Genomic DNA, 19,938 nt, shown 5'->3' on the forward strand with positions numbered 1-19,938 from the left:
CATTCGACGCTCAAGAGGATGTGCAACTCCATATACTAAAAAGTAGACAAGTCGATACTAGCGCCGCCTGGCTACCAGCGCTGGAAACCCTCGAGGGAAAAATAAAAAATACTGGACATAAGAAAAAAACCCGTCTGTTTTGCTTCTAGCAGACGACTCTAAGGAAAATATTTACGGTAGCGCGTGTTTTTTTCTCGTGTCCAGTATTTTTTATTTTTCCCGCGAGGGTTTCCAGCGCTGGTAGCCAGGCGGCGCTAGTATCGATTTGTCTACTTTTTAGTATATGGAGTTGCACATCCTGTAGAGCGTCGAATGTTTTTCACGCGCATCCTTCATCCATGCTATAGGGATCGGCCTCTTCCTATACCCGTAATGTTAAAAAAAGGGGCAAGTTTTTGAGGCTGACGACAGCGCCATCTGAATTGCGGGAGCATCGTAACTATGTGATGATTCGTCTGCTAGTACGGAGAGGCCTATAAAAGTTTAAAAACAACGATGAAGAGAGTTATGTTCGTAATTAAAACATGAACGAAAACAACGAGAAGCTTATTTATTTGTATGAAATTTCAAGTTATTTCAGTGAGTAGTAGCTAATTAATATTAAACGTAGTATAAATAGGCGAATGTTTTCTTTTTAGTGTTGAATTTTAACAATTTTTCTGTTAAGGAAACTTAAAAAGGGATAATTTTGGATATTTTACTTTGCTCCACAGTTAGGAACGGAACAAAAAGTACCAGGCATTTTAAAAAAAAAATATTTTAATTTACAAATAGTTTTCAGTTTAAAAGAGTGAAAAGGTATGGAAAAGGCAATTTTGAGATAACTCGTTGAAATTGCGCGGCCAATCTTTCGTAATTTGCGCCTTTTTTATTTCAACCAATCAGTAAATCATTTTCTTCCCGCCTTTGAATTTCTCGTGACTTGACGTCATGAATATAGTTACGCTGCTCCCCGACACCAGGCGTCCGATTTTTGAGACGGCTCGCTTTTTTACCCCACCTTTTGTCAAGAGAGGCCGATCCCTATAGAGTGTCGATATATCAAGCATCCCTGGAATAAGTCTCTGGGTCTCTGGGATGCCAGATTGAAAACCTTCAACCCGCCAAAATCAAATTGGAAACAAGCCCAAAAAACCGCCAATCTATATTTCGAAAAGAAGCCCAAAAACTGACTAAGATTTAAACAATCCAGCCCAAAAACAAGCCAAAAATTTATCGTGAAAATTTGGAATTTGTTTTTTTTTTTAGAAATTTCAATGCATATTACATACTGACACCATTTTTAAAACCCAAAACAAAATGAAACCACTTTATTTAACCCTAAATTGACGAATTATAAGCTACACAAATGGTTTGACAGTACCATTTGTCAGTTTTTTGGGCATTTTAATGATCTTCGCCTATTGGCGGTATTTTAAGTACAGAAAGCCAAAGAAAAACCCCGACAAGCCCAATTTCCAGCCAACAGCCAACCCGTTTATTTCCAGCCAATATTTTTTAGAAGAAGCCCAATTGGCGGCTTTCCAGCCCAATATGGCATCCCTCTTGTCTGACCTCTCCTTCTCTCTACACTTGCCGTTTTCCATTGGCTGCTAGAAATCTGTCACCATGGAGCAATATTATCTTATACACATATGCATTTAATGGAATTTTAAGCAACTTTAATTCTCACTCCAATAAAATTACTCCATTGAAAATGCCAGTGGAAAACGGCATGAGACCAGTTTGGGAAATAAGGATATTTTTTAAACTAGTCCCTGGGACCAGTGACCCCCCTAGTGCCCTAAATAATAAACTGGTCACTGGTCTCAGGACTGGTCCCCCTTAGTTTTCCTATACATTTTGCAGTTGATAAACTGTCCCCAAGGACCAGTAACCTATACATTTTGCAGTTGATAAACTGTCCCCGAGGACCAATAACCCCCACTTCTTGAATTTAAAAACTAGTCCAAGCAATTAATAAACTGGTTTTGGACCAGAGGAAGTGTGGTATATCCCAGACTAACTAAGCCAAAGCTTCCACTCCTTCCCTTTATACCCTCTTTGCTGATGTTTGTATCGTAGATCGTAGTAGCCCCCCTGCCCCCTCCCTTAGGGATGATAGGAAATTTTTTGAATGAGCATAGCCTCCTGGATCACGCTTTTGAGAGCAAAGATTGAGTGGGCTATAAAAGGACAAAAGGGGAGAGAAAAGATGGGAAGCGGGATTTTTGGAGAGTGGGGGGTGAGAGGCGACCATTACGATAAATTAAGGTTACGTCTGCGATCCTGAGTTGAGCCGGTGGCTCGCTTCGCTTACAGCTTTTAACTCAGTGGCAAGTTAAAATGGTGATTTGTTATTATAAAAAAAGAATCCCTACCGCGTCATGCCCCGGGGTCACGCATTTAGGATGGAATAAAGCATAAAGGAAGCTTGATTGACGGAGGGACATTTTTGTAATTCCAGCGATTCGAATCTGCCCGTAGTTTTTTATTCCCCCTTACAATCTTTTCATTTTAAAACACTCTCATTAAACGGCGGGTTTATTTTCCAAATTTCCCGTTTTGTATAAGTACCTTAAACGTGTTTTTAATGTAATATTTCGAAAGTGGCCTTGCAAGTTATTACCGCCTGTTCGCCTCAAGAAATAACAAACATTTACGTCTTCATCTGTAAAAAACCCATAGGTTTAGGTTATAAAACATCGAATCATGCTAATATTAGGCTGGATTTAATGGGTAAGATGTTTTTTTATTAGATATAACTTGAATTTAATTAACTGTACCATAATTATTAATTAAATATTGCCTTGGCATCTGTAGTTTTAGCTACAATAAATTATTCAGGCCGCGTTTAATGGTTTGTGATTGTGATTGTGACTAAGAAACACCGCCAGCAATATGAACGATCATTCTACTATCGATTATCGGCCCATATTTTATCGAACACTGAGTGAGGTGGCTACATCTTCGTCCAAAAACAATGGACCTCTTAAATCCAGTTCTTGTTCCAATACTGATCGACTTTTGCTTGTATCAAGTTCTGTTCAACAAAGTGGTGTGCTTATGAAAAAACCCTTTGGAAATCCTGCTGGAAAATGGACCAAAAGGTAATATTACTTTTTGTCTTATTCATAACCCTATTCTTCATATTGTGTTTAGATTAAGGTTAGATTTCGTTTGTAATTAGTTTGGGTTTCGTTTGTCGTTAGTTTGGGTTTCGTTTGTCGTTAGTTTTTGTTTCGTTTGTCGTTAGTTTGGGTTTCGTTTGTCGTTAGTTTGGGTTTCGTTTGTCGTTAGTTTGGGTTTCGTTTGTCGTTAGTTTGGGTTTCGTTTGTCGTTAGTTTGGGTTTCGTTTGTCGTTAGTTTGGGTTTCGTTTGTCGTTAGTTTGGGTTTCGTTTGTCGTTAGTTTGGGTTTCGTTTGTCGTTAGTTTGGGTTTCGTTTGTCGTTAGTTTGGGTTTCGTTTGCGATTAGTTTGGGTTTCTTTTGTAATTAAATATGTTACCGGCGGCGTCGCTCGCGTGTAATAAGGACTTCCATCAAAATGATATAAAGAATGGGTAGATTTTACTGATGACTAATATTTTTGTAGCACCCTAAAAGCGAAGGCACTCGGCGTTGCCCGTCAGCCCCTAGGGATGCATTTTTTATTACTTTTCATGCGGACATTATTTCATAAAGAAGAGTTTTTAAGTTTTTGGCCGCCATTTAAAAAGATGGCGACAAATCGAGCCCATAAGACCTTTCAGCCCGTCTATAGGTTAAAGGAAACCCAGTGTACTAAATATTTGCGAAATCGGTTGAAACGTGCGGACTTTGTTGCATAGAGAAGATTTTTTACATTTCTGGGCGCCATTTTTTAAGATGGCGGCGGATTGGAAAAACCTTTCTTAGTACGCGCCTACTACTTATGAGTAACGTTCCTGCAAATTTTCAGCCTTCTAGGGCAAGCGGTTTGGGCTGGGCGTTGATTATCAGTCAGTCAGGACTAATTTATATATTGGAATATTTTGGCATGTTTCGCTAAACGGAATTGTTCAAAATTTCATTTGTGGTTCAACTAAAGATAATTTTGACACTTTTATCTTTACTTTGACAGATTTTTCGTTATTAAAGATGGATTTCTAATGTACTACCCTGAAAACGAAAAAAAGTCCTTTGAAAAAGGCTCGTTCAATATGCATCCAAAGGGTGTTTTGCCTTTAGGAGGATGTTCGGTGACTGCTTCTATTGGCAGTGGTTCCCCCTACATTATTGAAATCACAAGTGACGAGTTTAATTGCGTAAGTTGACTTCACTATTACTTTTGTTCAGGGTTCATACAAACCTGGAAAAATCAGGGAAATAAATAGTTGGGAAAAAAGCTCAGGGAAATTTCGAATTTTAAATAAAATTCAGGGATATCAGGGAAATTTGCGTCGAACAGGGGCCGAGTAATTAAGCAAAATGTTCGTGAACATACCCTTCATAGGATTATCATTACACTATACTTTGGAGGCTCATAACTCTGGTTATATTAGAGATATGGGGATGTCCTTCGAGTATGGTATAGTCCTATTTGCCCCCCATCCAACCATACTAAAAACTTGGGATTTCGTCAAACAGGGGCCGAGTAATTAAGCAAAATGTTCGTGAATATTCCCTCCATAGGATTAACATTACACTATACTTTGGAGGCTCATAACTCTGGTTATATTAGAGATATGGGGATGTCCTTCGAGTATGTTATAGTCCTATTTGCCCCCCATCCAACCATACTAAAAACTTGAGATTCCAGTAAACAGGGGCCAAGTAATTGAGGAAAATGTTCGTGAACATTCCCTCCATAGGATTAACATTACACTATACTTTGGAGGCTCATAACTCTGGTTCTATTAGAGATACGGGGATGTCCTTTGAATATGTCATAGTCCTATTTGCCCTCTGTCCAACCATACTAAAAACTTGTGGATCGAGTAAAAAGGGACCGAGTAATTGAGGAAAATGTTCGTAAACATACCCTCCATAGGATTAACTTTACACTATACTTTGGAGGCTCATAACTCTGGTTATATTAGAGGTACGGGGATGTCCTTTGAGTATGTTATAGTCCTATTTATCCCCCATCCAACCATACTAAAAACTTGGGCTTTCGTCAAACAGGGGCCGAGTAACTGAGGAAAGTGTTCCTAAACATACCCTCCATAGGATTAACATTACACTAAACTTTGGAGGCTCATAACTCTGGTTCTACTAGAGATACGGGGATGACCTTTTGAGTATGTTATAGTCCAATTCGTCCCCCATCCAACGATACTAAAAACTTGAGATTCGAGTAAACAGGGGCCGAGTAATTAAGCAAAATGTTCATAAACATACCATCCATAGGATTAACATTACACTATACTTTGGAGGCTCATAACTCTGGTTCTACTAGAGATATGAGGATGTCCTTTGAGTATGTTATAGTCCCATTTATTCCCCATCCAACCATACTAAAAACTTGGGATTTCGTCAAACAGGGGCCGAGTAATTGAGGAAAATGTTCGTGAACATCCCTCCATAGGACTAACATTACACTATACTTTGGAGGCTCATAACTCTGGTTATATTAGAGATACGGGGATGTCCTTTGATTATGTAATAGTCCTATTTGTCCCCCCCACTCCTTCGTTAACATTTGCACCATAGGATACTCCATATACGGGAAAAACCTGGAAAACTCAGGGAAGTATATGGGGAAAAATCTGGTAATCTCAGGGAAATTTAAATTGTTTTCCAAAAGTTGTATGAACCCTGTTTAAACACTAACACTGTGTAATTAAAGCGGATATAATATGATAGAATGTAATTTTAATTACTTCATAGTTACTAACATACTAACATTAATTGCGAATCAATACCGGTGGGGGGAAATTGCAGGGGTCAAATAGACGTTGTAGCACTGGTGGTATAAATTTTCCTAAATGCACTACAGCCTTGCAATCATGGTGGCTTAACAATGCCACTCACTCGAAAGTGAGTTTATAATGCACGCACTTAGGAAACAAACTGTATTCGGCATGTGTGGAAATTGCGAGGGGCTATCGCTTGTTGGTTTTTAAAAAAATAAAAAATGGATACTAGATGGCGGTTTTTTTCAAGAACCCATTTAGAACCTGAGAAAATTGGAATACAAATTTTGGGTTCCAATAAAATTTTACTTTTGTACTAAGACATAACATTAAATTCGTGGAAATATGGTTGCAATTCATGGGCGAGTTGGGAATTAAGTTAAAAAAAACCCTCCAGATCATGACACTGCAGCTCAATAGTCCTTTTTCAAAAGTCGGGGGTAAAATAGTCTGGTATTTGACCACCTTGTTGCCTTAAAGGGACTCCAAAGAATGCATCGGAGGGTGGTATGAATTATTTTAAATACGTCAGAGGCAGATGTTCATGTGACTAAGGAGAGGCGTGGTTGAGAGAAACGTAGATCTTTTTATTTCAAATTGACAAGTCTGCAATCTCTTAGTCCTGCAAAAACCAGGACTAAGGGTACACTTACACTTCATAGTCCATATGTAGTCTTTGGATCTTGAATATTGCTGTCAGTAGGCTTCAAGGCAAGGTCTTTATTTGTTGGGAAGCCTATCTACTAAAATAAACCTATATCCACTGGAAACTTGGAGTGGGATGGAGAAAAAATATCTATACCTATATCATAGCCTCTGTATCACCATCAACGGCAACGAAGTCCTCCTTGCATGGCAAAACATATTCCAAAATAACGCGCTACTCTACTGCAGTTACCCTTTGGTAGGGGCATAAGCAAGGTATTATGGGAGACAATGATTGCCACATATGTCTACCTAACAATTCTACTCCATCACACTCTCTCCACCAAGCATCAAATATGTAGCTTTATGCTAGGGTCCCAACCCGAAAAAGTAGGGGGAAATCTGAATATTTTTGCTGTTAATCCGTAAATTCTAACAAAACTATTCTTTTCTGGATTCACTATGAAAATCTGCAATTTTAAAGAACTGAAATAAATATACATTAGTAGTGGATAGCCCCTCGAAAAAGCATGCTATTCGGTTTCGTTATCCCTTGTTAATTTTCTTTGATAATTTTAGTTTTTTATTATTGAGCCATTTATTTATTTACTAACCCTAATCTTACTTTTCCCAGTTGCTTTTTTTATTTTTTAATGTTGAATAAAGTTGTTGTATTAATTAATTAATTCGAGTTTAGAGTTGGGGTCTTTTGTTAAAAATTCTCATTGTTTTTGCAGAGTTCCATTGTTCTGGGATCTGAGACGAAAAAGGAGCAAGATCGATGGACTCTCGCCTTACAACAAGCTAGTAGAGTGTGAGTATATACAATTTTTTTTTTTAATAATTTTTTTTTCTTTCAGTACAAAAATGTATTATTAAAATCTGGGGTAACCTTAATGATATAAATGTGTGATCACCCTGTTTAATTATTTAAAGGGGACATCCTGGAAAAGTATTTTATAAGAAAATTATTATCTTAATTTGCTTTAGTCTTGATTAGATAAAAAATAACTTTTGAACTGGCCTTCATTTCATTTTAAGTCTGGCCTCTTTTCAAGCCAGGATTCATCCCTTAGCTCAGTGTCATCCCCCCAATGGGCGCGTACAGTTCGCGCTTAAATGGTCACGGAATTGATGTTAGTTGTCAAAGACATCCATGAAATGTTTTAGGCCTAACTTTAATACGTTTATAAAAGTTCCTTTAACATCAGTAAACCTTAGGAAAACATAGATGCGGCATGGCAAATCATTATGGTGCCATGATGGAACCATAAGTTCATAATATATGTTCCATAAGTTTGTCACTGGTTACTCAGAGCTTGTCATGAAGTGACGTAGGTCATAGATTCGCGGTACAGCGACGCCTTAGTATAATATTAAGGTGGACTACACAGAGGTGGGAAAAAGGGGGGGGGGAATTTGTACCGCTAAGCTTGATGAAACCCAGACTATTCCCGCAAAATGCCCAGTTCTGGAACTGCAGCGTGTAATTCTCGCGTTGTTCTCGAACTGGCTCTCATTAATTCCCTAGCATTTTGAAGTATAGGAAGTGTCATACTTATGGAACATTACTTGTAAACTTATAATGGAACTTAGAGATGTGGAAGTTTCATCAGTGAAAAATATTCCCTGTGTCACTTCTATTTTTCCTTGTAAATATGTGAATTCAAAAATCATCTTCTATTCACAGAACATGGAAAAATTTCCAACTTGGAGATGCGATGATAAGAGAATTGGAAGTGCGGGGTCTGCAGTTATCTAAAGAGAAACAGGATTATGTTGGTTCGTGTGAAATTAATTAATTCCGTATGGAAAACTTCAGTATTTTAACGGAGAAATGTTTGCAGAAAAACTTCAGGAAGAAGTTAGCGCGCTCAGGGATGAAATGGATAAGAATGAAGAGCTTGAAAAACTAACTGAAGAATTAGAGAAAGAGAAGAAAAAGTTGGAGGAGGTCTTCAATAAACTTAAAGATGAACATGAAAAAACGAGAAAGTAAGATTGTTTTACTAATATATTGGGGTGTATCGGTTTTTGTTTAAAAATTATGTTGATATTGGTATAAAAGAGTTTGATATTGGTATCGGTAAAAAATAGTTTGGTATTTTTAAAAAATTGACTGGTGAGCATAATTTCTTTTAGAGAGTATGAAGAAACGTCGGAAGCCTTAAGGATTTTGGAAGATGATAAGAAACAACTCCAAGATACGACTAGTCTTTTATCGGATACACTTAAGGTATGTTTTGACTTAAAACAAAGGGCGGCTGCATTGTTGACTTTAAAGAGAATGCAAATTTACAATTTCATATCATATTTTACCACGAAAGTGGTATTATGTTACACTTTCGAGTCTCTACTTTCAAAATATCAAGTTTTTCATATAATTGAACCAAAGTTTCTATTTTTAAAATCCATTGAAAAATCACGAAAACTCAGTTTCGATATATCAAAAATTTTGTCTTGTCGAGCTTGTTCGCCCGTTTTATGACATCACTATGACGTGAGGGGGAAAAAAAGCGCGGGAATCCTATACGCGCCTCGAGCTTCTCGCCAGTCTAGACTCTGGGTGGTCTGATAGCGGAGAGAGTGGCGCCATCTCACGTGAAAAATATATCTGTGACGTCAGCCTACGGGAAACCTTTTAGCCTTTCATAAAAAGGGGATTTCAAATCATTTCATATGAAGCATTTTCAAATGCATATTGCCAAATTACCAGAAATCGGAGAAATAAAAGCTTGATATTTTTGTATTGACAGAAATTAATTCTATCTTTTGTTATGAAAATCAGAGGTTTTTCAAACGAAGCTTCTCATTTCCCTTTAAGAAAGAGCATGATTTTCTTCATTCTCGTCGCAGGACTTGCAAAGAGAACGAGAAGAAACATTGGAAATGCTTAAAAGTCAAAAGGAGGAGAATCAAAATTTGTTTGTGACGACAGAGGAACTGACCAATAGCCTTCAAGATATAGAGGACGAGATCAGGCAACTTTTAGCGGAAAAGAACGAGCTCGAAAATCACTATTACCAAAACCAAGTTCAAACTCAAATGCTGGAAGAAGAGAAACAGATCTTTAGTGAACAGGCCAATTACCTCCTCATGAATCTTAGCGTAAATATATTTTACTAGCTGTTATTCCCGCGGCGTCGCTCGCGTGTAATAAGAACTTCCATCAAAATGATACAAAGAATGGGCAGATTTTACTGATGACCAATTTTTTTGTAGCACCCTAGGAGCGAAGGCACTCGGCGTTGCCCGTCAGCCCCTAGGGATGCATTTTTTATTGCTTTTCACGCGGACATTATTCCATAAAGAAGGGTTTTAAAATTTCTGGCCGCCATTTAAAAAGATGGCCACAAATCGAGCCCAAAAGAGCATTCATCCCGTCTATAGGTTAAAGGAAACCAGTGTACTAAATATTTGCGAAATCGGTTGAAACGCGCGGACTTTGTTGCATAGAGAAGATTTTTTACATTTCTGGGCGCCATTTTTTAAGATGGCGGCGGATTGGTAAAATCTTTCTTAGTACGCGCCTACTACTTATGAGTAACGTTCCTGCAAATTTTCAGCCTTCTAGGGCAAGCGGTTTGGGCTGGGCGTTGATTATCAGTCAGTCAGGACTTTGATTTATATCGATATAGATTCCTGATCTTTAGTTAAAGTTTAAAAAGTGCTGTAGGCCCAATTCTAGGACCTAGAGTCGGTTTTGAGGCCTATGTGGAAAAAACCAGACATCATAGTCTTCTATATGGTCTTTGGCGAATTTAAATAAACTGGTTTTGTTAATGTTTTGCAGGATTTGGTGGCTCAGAAGGAATTAACAGAATCGGAGCTTAAAGTAAGTTTAGTTAATTTCTGGAATTGGATGGATCGAGGTTTTGTGATATCATAACCATAACCAATTGTTTTCATTTTTAGGAGGAAATAACTGCTAGATTAATAGCGGAAAAACGCCTCAGACTGGCAGAGGATTCAATTCGACGGCTAGAGGTTGCCTTACACTTTGAAGGAACGGCCATTAGTGAACCCTTGAAGCTGGAGCTCTTACCTGATGTTAAAAATTTGAAAGGTAATGGGTCTTTTTAAAATGGGTAAAGGATATTTGGATTGGGCTTCGTTGGGGTGGCGTAGCGGTTAGCGCTTTCGCCTAGCAGCAAGAGGATCCCGGGTTCGATCCCGGACTGTGGCACCGGGTGAAAATCTGGGAACAAATTCTTCTGCGTAGAGTTTGCAAGTTCTCTCCCCACTTGTTAAAGGAGTTTTCCTCCGCGGTCTAACCCGGTTTCTCCTTTCCATCAAAACTTGCAGAGGTTAACGGTAATAGTTAGTATAGGGCGCTGTAGGCTAGCTGTGGGGGCATAGGGGCTAGCCACCACCCCTCTATGCAATGTAAAGGGACCCACCTGTAAACAAGCCACAGGCTTAGTGTGGAAATCCCTTCATAGACAAAGCCTAGATAATTATTATTATTATTATTATTATTAATTACCTTAACTAGAGGCAGGCATTGATTGGTAAGCAACTACTTAAATGCATTTTTACTGTCATTGTTAGAATATTTTGAACACGTGGCTGAAGAGGCCCAATTGGACGCTACGAAACCCCTCATCATGAAAAATGCGATTATCGCTAGGAAAAATTATGTTGAAAGAGTTCGCAGTCTTCGATTGGAAAAGGCAAAAGTTGAGAAAGATAAATCACTAGGTAAATAAATCATTTAAACAAGATCTTGTAATCGTTTAAAGGCCGGGAAATGGCGAGAAGGGTTCCTGTCAAACTGAAAACCGTGCATCGAACTAACAATGGGCGACCGTGCTTCAAACTTTTTAGGGGTTCTTGTCAAACTGAAAGCCGTGCAAAGCGGTTCTTGTCAAACTGAAGATAAACAATGGACAGTCTCTTAAATGGGGGATGCAAAAAGTCGGGGAAACAAAATTTAAGAGACTGTCCATTGTTTATCTTCAGTTTGACAAGAACCGCTTTGAACGGCTTTCAGTTTGACAAGAACCCCTAAAAAGTTTGAAGAACGGTCGCCCATTGTTAGTTCGATGCACGGTTTTCAGTTTGACAAGAACCCTTCTCGCCGTTTCCCGGCCTTTAACATCAATGACTAACGCATTGTTTCAGCTCTGATATTTGACGCTGGTGACGAATGTCTGCCCAAGAATGGAACTGTCAGACTTCGCCGGACGAAATCCATGCTGCTTAACAATAAGGCTCAAAAGAAAATACAAACTTTGAGGAGGAGCTTATCAACGAGGGCTAGCGTCAGATCGGGAGCCACGCCTGATATGAAAAGAGCTTCAAAAGCTAAAGCTAATTTAACTTGTTTAACAGAATAAGCTATAGAAAATAGTTAAACCGAGTCTCCTTAATTAATAATTGTACAAAGATTGACTTGTAGATAATTTATAATGTATATGTAAAACTGGGAAGGGGTTCATTTATTTTAGAAATGACGGCGACGAGCGTTTAATCTCGTAACGAAAGTTTAGTCAAATGTCTGATTTTTGTTTTTGTTTTTTTTTTTTTGTTTAGAATGATCCTGTGGATCTGATTTTAAAATTTTAAGTAAAACTCTTAGAGTTAGAATGAAATAAATATAAATCTTTTAAATTAAATTAAACCAAACCATACTTTAACGTGATAAGGTCACGAAAAGGTCATCATAGACTTTAGACGTAATCGTGAGAAAAAAAAAATTTCAAGCTTTACTGAAACTGACGCGGGTATCGTAGAAATTGAAAGAAATATATTTTTGTCGAAGCGAATATCACTATTGAATCTATTTTTAAGCTCGTGTAATATTTTTCGTAGATATGAGTGAAAAGAGCGGAAAGAAACGTATATTTTTGAGGGAATTTATTAAACTTAAAGAGATGGCGCTAGTTTTTTGGTGATCTCACGTAAAGAAAGTAGTTAAATTAAATATGCCTTCTTAATTAGTTTAGTTTAATATGGAAATAAAGGTTGTGAGTCAAGTATATACTCTGATTTTAGAATAGCAACGAAATTTAAGTTTAAGAGCTGTGGGAATGGCTTACAATAATTTTCATAGTGATGGGCACAAACCGATTTGAGACTGATATCAGGAATTCTACCGATACATATGTTCGAACTTAATTTACTGATGTTTAAAAAAATCAATGGTGTGGCTTTTAAATTAGCTAATAACATGAAAATGTATTTATTTCATGATGAAATAATGACATGGCGATGTTATTAGCAATCTAGCATGATAAAATTTTCAACGTGCTTGATTGCTAGGCCTTGGCGCTCTTCTAAGGCTATTAACCGGTAGTGATTCAAGCATAATTTACTGATATTTTTAAAAAAAATCAATGGTGTTGCTTTTAAATTAGCTAATAACATCAAAATGTATTTATTTCACAATGAAATAAATACATGGCGATGATATTAGCAATCTAGCATGATAAAATTTTGAACGTGCTTGATTGCTAGGCCTTGGCGCCCTTGTAAGGCTTAATTTACTGAATACTGATATTTGAAAAAATCAATGGTGTGGCTTTTAAATTGGCTAATAACATCAAAATGTATTTATATCACGATGAAATAAATACATGGCGATGTTATTGGCAATCTAACATGATGAGAAATTGTCATCGTGCTTGATTGCTAGGCCTTGGCGCCATTATCCAGTAGTGATCCTGGTCACGATAAAAGTTAATAGTTTTTGGATAATAACGCCAGTAAATCGGTATCCGTTAAAAATCGGTTAATATCAGTCAATTGGGTGGGCTAATATCGGTTATCTTGTTAAGGAAAAAGAATTGCTATCGGTAAAACTTTGATATCAGAATCAGTTAGTTTGTTGTACTGGTTATCTCTACAATGTAACATCCAATGATCGTATTGATCGGGAGGTTGATTTCAATTTTTAATGAAGTGGATCATTACTAATTACTGTTCCCACAGCTTGAGGTTTTGGGTAAATTCTCATAATAGAATAACGTCATACTTACAATACAATTTGCACCAATACTATTAATTAACTAATGTATTTATCAAATTTATGTTTATTTTTAGTGCCAACGTCATTTTTTAACTCTAAAATTAAAATAATCATGTTTTTTGTTCGTAAATTTCTAAGGGTATATGAAGGGGAACCTTGCAGTTGTAATGCTAAACATTTTTCATTCCAAAATGCACATTTTGCGTACTAATATCAGTCAATCATGTGGAAAACAAATTCATTAATAAATTAAAGTGTAAAATTAAGAAACTGCAACTAACACTAGGCCTAACTTTTTCTTTATTATAAATATGTAAAACTTGTTACTAAAATTACATTAAGTTCAGAGAAAACACTTTGTAATTCTGTTATTTATGGAATATACATAAGTTACTAAATGAAATGAATTTGTCTGTATTATTGAATTCACGGTTATTTGAATAGATATAACTACATAACCATTTGGTCTCTAAATTTTGAGACATACTTCAGTAGAGTTCATAAACCAGGTAAGAGAATAAGGTAAGCTTCCCTAATCAAGAGTTTGTGACATTATACTTATGGTGGTTTATTAAGGGAAGGCACTTGACCACTTTATGGCGCTTGTTTACTAAAACAAGGATGATGAGGGAGCATGAGTAATCAGGACGAAATCGGAACGCTAACTGTGAAACGACTCACATCTGGTGGGACGCTAGAAATGGGGGAGGAATACTCGGAAAAATGGTGGGTGGTCTACATCAGCCGAATCAGGAAGACCACCCGCCATTTTTCCGCGTATTCCTCCCCCAATTTCTAGCGTCCCGGCGATTTCTCGCAGATTACGCATGTTCTAATATCTTATTGGAGAAGAAATAATCAAAACTAAAAAGAGTTCAAAACTAATCTCCAAAATTCGGAAAAATTTATAGAACATGTCGGGTCAGCCCAATTATGTAGAAAACGTTAACAAACATTGAATAAATTTAGAAACATTGTCCGTCACTCTGCACACTGCTGATTGTCTTATCTAGCGCCACGTAATTGTGCATCGCCCTTAGGAAAATTTATAACAAAATTAAGCAAAAAAATTCTTTGAAACCTGTTTAGAACTAATATGATTCGATGTCATTAATGGAATACAGACAGCTTACAAACTGTTGACAACCAAACGCGACTAAAACAATCAATAAGGCAATGTACCGATTGTCTACACTTAAAACTCTACAAGTTTGTACGAGAGAAGTCAACACAAAACCAATCACAAGATGCGCATTTGTTTCCCCGGTATCCCAACCCCATAACACTGAAGGAATGGTAAATAGTTTTCCACATCCTGCAACTGTCAGAAGACTTCCAAGTAAGGACTTTGGCCTGCAAAATATAGCGAAATTATTTAGTTTTGAGAATTGCGTAACAAATTACTTTTTAAAGGGACTAGTGAGAGTGGCAACACTATCAACAAGAGCTTCAAGCTTTCACTGTTTGATAGGCTAAGAAAAAGCCTATCAACAGTGTAAAATCTTTCATTAGTTTATAAGATATGTTCCGTAAGTAGTTTCGCAATAGAGCTATATTAGTTGTGAAGTCAGTGCCTAGGTAAAACGTCACGGGCTTAGCTTTAGCAGTGAGTGGACATGTTTGATACCGTTTTAGTTTTATGGGTGACGTCACACTAAGGCTCCTGACTCCTGAGATAGCTCTATGCCAGAGACTTACTGAGAGCTAGTTCGAGAACGACAAGCAATAATTGACTACACGCGGTTTTGCAGTCCATCTAAGCCTTTGACAGCACCTCACCAGGCGTCACTTCAAGATAATCTATGACGTTCACCAATGTTACTTCACATAAAGCTCTCTTTAACCAGTAACACACTTTAATGGAACATAACTTATGAACTTTTTAATAGATATTTTCTCTCTAGTCCATTTAACTCTTCTTACTTTATTTCCGATTTACGCAGAAATAATTGAATTAAACACAAGAGAATAGCGAAGAAAATCACATTATCTGTAAAAATATTTTAGTTAATAGAATGTATTTATTATCTTTTTAAATTGAAAGAGAGCGTATTAAATAATTAATATTTCAATTAGAACCATGTTTCTATCTACAATAATAAAGAAGATACAAGCAATAAAGTTTCCACAATGGCGCTCTCCCGTGAAGCACTGGGAACTACCCCTATTGGACGCTTAGTACCACCTGACGGATTTGTCCAATAGGGATACTCCCAGTCTCCCAGTGCTTTGCCAGAAAGAGTAAAGCGTAGTGTTCATTACCGGCCATAGAGTAATGTCAGTTCTACTATGCGAACATCATACCATAGAGTAGTGTCGGTAGAGGGGGGAGTACTGTTTATCCCTCCCTCTAGGCGCGCTTTTGTAAGAGGGGATACTGTACGCGCCTGGTAGGGGGGATGACACTTAGCTAAGAGATAGAAGGGTATGACGTTTGCATACGTAGAACTGACATTACTCTATTCTTATCTCTTAGATCAGTGTCATCAACCCTACCAGGCGCGTACAGTAGTATCCCCTCTTACAAAAGCGCGCCTAGAGGGAGGGATAAACAGTCTACTCCCCTCTCTACCGACACTACTCTATTAAGGAAACTTTATTGCTCATACCTTCTTCAATAATTTAGATAGAAACACGGTTCCAATTGATATATTAAGTTTTTTAATAAATTCTTTCGATCAAAAGCGAAAAATTCTAGATCGGAGTATCCCATTAATTCGTTAACCAAAAACGTATGTTACCAATAATTGAGTGAAAACACGCAATGTAAAATGTCCACTCAAGCTCCAAATATGATTGCAAATTCCCTAATTCCCTTTTCTTCAAGAACCATTTAGTGTAGGCATCGCACAATACGCAAATGAAGCCAAATTTCCAGCCATGCTAAAAATTTTAAATATCCCATTTCATTTTGTGTGTACAATTTCACTTCAGTTCAGAAGAAGGTTCAGAACTTGCCATTGGGGGATTATTATAGATAAAATGCCGGTACGATTCCAGCCGTTGTAGAGCAGCGTCAATTAAAATAACGGATGTATCTGTCTCAATGTACTTATCTACAGGTTTGTTACAAACATTCTACAAGAATTTTTTTTAAAACAAAACCAAGTGTTTATTGACCTTTGAACTTTACAATAAACTGACTATTTGTTATCTCAACTTACACAGTAACTAATTTTCAAGACTCCAGTAGCGTATTCCTTATACAAAGATTTAGCCTTAGCCCCGCAATTAACGCAAACATATCGATAATCTTCGTCCATTATGTTATTTTTTGACCAAAGCTCTTGGACAATTTTTTTGACAGTTCCTTGTCCTGAAGGTTCATTTCTTTTAAGTTAGAACTAGAAACAATTTCCCTGCATTCTTCAACAGTCAAATATGAAGCCCCTGTGAGCTTTGTGGGGTATTTTTCAGCATAGACGTTTCGGGACAGTCTTTGTAAACTCTCGTAACTCTTTTCACATTCGGTTAAATTTACTATTCTTGTCGTTTCTCCGTGTTTATAAGCTTCCAATACCGTCTTTCTAATATGTTCACCCAAGTCTCTTCCAGTTTTAGTAGCGTCAATCGGCCAAATTTCGAATAATTTTAACCACCGCTTGTACAAGGACGCCGCCATGTTTTTTCAAAAAAAAATTTAAGAACAGGGCCGGAAATAAGAAAATTCCTTATAGGACATGTGTCTAGTGCAGTGTGCAAAAATAGCGTCGCATCTTCATAGTCAAGCTATCAAAACTTCCGAAAACGTTAATGGTCAAAATGTCCAGTGACCCATTTAGTTTTTAAAAAAAAATATGGGACATTTTAAAATTTTATTGGACTACATCCAGTGTCCTGTGATTATTTCCGGCCTTGACAGAAATCACATGAGGAAATTTGTGTTCACGCTATAGGATAGGCAACTCCCTATCTCCGACGGCAGCTTATTCTGTATATACTTTGTTCCAACTTTGGTTGTCAGCACGCGAAAACCAGAGTCTGCAGCTTTGTGCGTGCTGACAAGAGACAAAAGCAATACTTACCCCTACTTCTCACATACTGAGAGAGGTAGGGTAAGAGCATGGAAGAGGTTCGATTTAGCAGAAGCCTGTAAACCAAGGCCGACTATCTAATATAGTCGGCCTTGTGTAAACCAATGGCGGCACAGTACTCTACATTTATACTAAATAAATGCTAATTATCTTGCAATAAGACATCATTTATTTTTCCAAGATATTTTGATTTTGGTGGCAATTTATTTTATTAAATCATGAAAATAGCATCATGGTGCTATTTTCAAGAAAATTCCACGTTATCGGGCCGAGATAATCTGGTTTTTCTTACTATTAATTTAATTATGAAGGAATTGTGTCTATTTAACGAAATAAGGTTCATCTTAAAGATGTTAAAGATAAATTTAATTAGATTAATTATTGTAAATTTTAAAAGATTTCACCCTGAGGGAGACGAGATATAACCTAATTTATATAACTCCCATGTTTCGGAGATAACATACTTTCATGTAAATTGTATAATTTAAGTATGAAGGAATGGTAGGCCTAAATCTTTGACGAAGTTAGGTTCATTTGAACATGAGTACAGAAGTGTTTGATAAACTGTTTTTCCAAAGAGATTTAACGTAGTGTATTCAGAAACATTTTACTATTTTATTTTGTGTGTTTCGACGTTTATGATTTATTTAAATTAAGCCGTCCACATTATTGTGCGTTTTGACATTTCAATTTTTAAAAAAAGAATTCCCTTGTGTTTCGGGAAAAGAAGGGTAGACTTTTTCATTCAAAATACCAGGAAGGCCGATTTTTTAAAGTTTACTTCCTTCTAGGGAAGACGTTTCGCTTTTTGTTGTGTCTGCATGGCGCGAAGCCGCGGCTAACCTTTAATTATGCTAAGTAAAAGGTATTCGGTAAAGGTGTGTTCATCATCGCCAAATATTTAAAAGAAAAGTTTAGGTGTTTCCCTATGCAGATTGGTCTTATAACTAGTAGAAGAATCGAAAAAAAAATCACTTTATTTTCCACTTCACCCTCCCTTTGAAAGAATGGCTTTTTCTAACAAAAAAGGGACAAGTTGGGAAACCGAATTACACCTCTCCGAGTCGAGACGCAATTAAGAGGTTTTTCTTAAATAATTAAATAAATATAATTGATATTAATTATTTTGATAGTCATTAATTTACCATAATTCTAGTTAAATTGTTTTAAGAAACTTTATTCCTTAAATCATTTTGACGTTTGAATTCAAGCGTATGCGTCTTTAACAATTTTTGGAAATTTGGGTATATAATGCGATTGATTCACGATAAATGATAGGAAAACCCCGCTATTGCGTGAGCCTTTGTGGAAGCCCTGACATTGGACGTTAGACGTTTCTTGTAACCCTAGCCGATCGCGATCCTACGAAGAGTAGAAGCCAAAAATAGCTCTCTGCGAACACGTTTGCTCCGATTTGTCAACTGCGAACGTGATGACAGACACACGCACGCACAGAAACGTCCAGTGTAATACCTCTCCGCGACGTCATCGTCACTCGGAGATGTAAAAATATTTAAAACGAGATTATGTATTTTAATGGTTAAATGTTTCAAAATGCTTGTTATAGGGCTTTGATTTACCAGATTTCAATGGTATTTTTAAGTGATAAACTGCAGCGCATTATTGACTGTTGGTTTTGGAAATTTGGCTTATGGTTACAAATAACCTTTATTTTTCTTTATATTAATATATAGAAAACCGTTACTATGATTTCTTTGTTTTGATTTTAGTGTTACAGAATTAATTTATTAATGGAACTGAAAAAAAAAATCATAGAATAAAATGAACTTCGCAGTTTTCATTTGAAGAAAATTATTTTTAAACAAAATTGTATCCTTACATCAGAAATATATCGGTATGATAAATAAAATCAGAAGGGGATAATAGAAGAAGGATGACACTCTGTATCCTCTTAATGCTTTAGTTATGTAACGTCATTCTTCCCAGGCTCCCCCTTTTAGTTTGCTTTCCCGCTCATCAAACTACAAATGGGCATCGCACCGTAAGGTGAATTCTATAGTTGTTTGGCACTAAATCCCCAGCAATCATCCCACAAACGTCGTCTGGACGTGGGACAAAATGCACAAGCGAGTCATGCCAAATATTTAAGCGCTAATAGAGTAATGATGAGGGAACTATTTATCGCGTATGTGATTCGGTTTAGTAACCTTGCTCTAAATGTTCCGATGTTGGGAAGAGTGACGTTACACTTACCCCGCTTTGTGGTACACTTCTCTCGAAGAGAAGTATTATATACTTCTGATAAAATTAAATGTTTCTCCACGAGGAGCAAAAAAAAAAAAAGTAGCAAAAATTTGCCTTTCCTCGGCAGAGTTAAGCAAATTTACTTTGCATCAACTGGTAGAAAAACTGATTTTTAAACAGAATTAAATGTATTTGAAGAAATGCTCATCTATCGCAATAAGTAAATCAAT

The 19,938-nt window shown here is 36.9% G+C and overlaps 3 protein-coding genes across 3 annotated transcripts; 1 reads left to right on the forward strand and 2 right to left on the reverse strand.

The window, feature by feature from the left end:
• The first annotated feature begins 2,383 nt into the window (after positions 1-2,383).
• LOC149718584 (pleckstrin homology domain-containing family D member 1-like) lies at positions 2,384-13,872 on the forward strand. The gene is made up of 12 exons (XM_089850461.1): positions 2,384-2,718; positions 2,803-3,089; positions 4,081-4,264; positions 7,237-7,313; positions 8,190-8,281; positions 8,347-8,494; positions 8,642-8,735; positions 9,356-9,607; positions 10,293-10,334; positions 10,415-10,565; positions 11,051-11,200; positions 11,624-13,872. The coding sequence occupies exons 2-12, from the start codon at positions 2,881-2,883 to the stop codon at positions 11,836-11,838; spliced, it is 1,614 nt and encodes a 537-aa protein (XP_089706587.1). The 5' UTR covers positions 2,384-2,718; positions 2,803-2,880; the 3' UTR covers positions 11,839-13,872.
• Arv1 (ACAT-related protein required for viability 1) lies at positions 13,753-16,767 on the reverse strand. The gene is made up of 5 exons (XM_089850462.1): positions 16,634-16,767; positions 16,428-16,547; positions 16,211-16,352; positions 15,393-15,459; positions 13,753-14,822 (listed from the first exon to the last, which is right to left on the reverse strand). Exons 1-5 carry the CDS (start codon positions 16,730-16,732, stop codon positions 14,561-14,563), a joined length of 690 nt encoding a protein of 229 aa, XP_089706588.1. The 5' UTR covers positions 16,733-16,767; the 3' UTR covers positions 13,753-14,560.
• Positions 16,557-17,102, reverse strand: LOC149718586 (ubiquinol-cytochrome c reductase complex assembly factor 2). The gene has a single exon (XM_089850463.1). The coding sequence runs from the start codon at positions 17,089-17,091 to the stop codon at positions 16,732-16,734; it is 360 nt and encodes a 119-aa protein (XP_089706589.1). The 5' UTR covers positions 17,092-17,102; the 3' UTR covers positions 16,557-16,731.
• Between the last annotated feature and the right edge of the window lie 2,836 nt (positions 17,103-19,938).

Source organism: Phalangium opilio, unplaced genomic scaffold (assembly GCF_054372755.1).
Source record: "Phalangium opilio isolate 3A_F unplaced genomic scaffold, DU_Popi_V2 ptg000002l_1, whole genome shotgun sequence".
NCBI lineage: Eukaryota > Metazoa > Arthropoda > Arachnida > Opiliones > Phalangiidae > Phalangium > Phalangium opilio.

Excerpts from the sequence above, each read along its gene's own strand:
- LOC149718584 (XM_089850461.1), top strand. The coding sequence starts at position 2,881 with ATGAACGATCATTCTACTATCGATTATCGGCCCATATTTTATCGAACA. Across the intron at positions 8,495-8,641 it reads GAACATGAAAAAACGAGAAA|AGAGTATGAAGAAACGTCGG; the intron begins GTAAGATTGTTT and ends AATTTCTTTTAG. Across the intron at positions 10,335-10,414 it reads TAACAGAATCGGAGCTTAAA|GAGGAAATAACTGCTAGATT; the intron begins GTAAGTTTAGTT and ends TTTCATTTTTAG.
- Arv1 (XM_089850462.1), bottom strand. The coding sequence starts at position 16,732 with ATGGACGAAGATTATCGATATGTTTGCGTTAATTGCGGGGCTAAGGCT. Across the intron at positions 16,548-16,633 it reads TCTTGAAAATTAGTTACTGT|AATGTTTGTAACAAACCTGT; the intron begins GTAAGTTGAGAT and ends AAATTCTTGTAG. Across the intron at positions 15,460-16,210 it reads GTGTTTTCACTCAATTATTG|ATAATGTGATTTTCTTCGCT; the intron begins GTAACATACGTT and ends ATATTTTTACAG.
- LOC149718586 (XM_089850463.1), bottom strand. The coding sequence starts at position 17,091 with ATGGCGGCGTCCTTGTACAAGCGGTGGTTAAAATTATTCGAAATTTGG.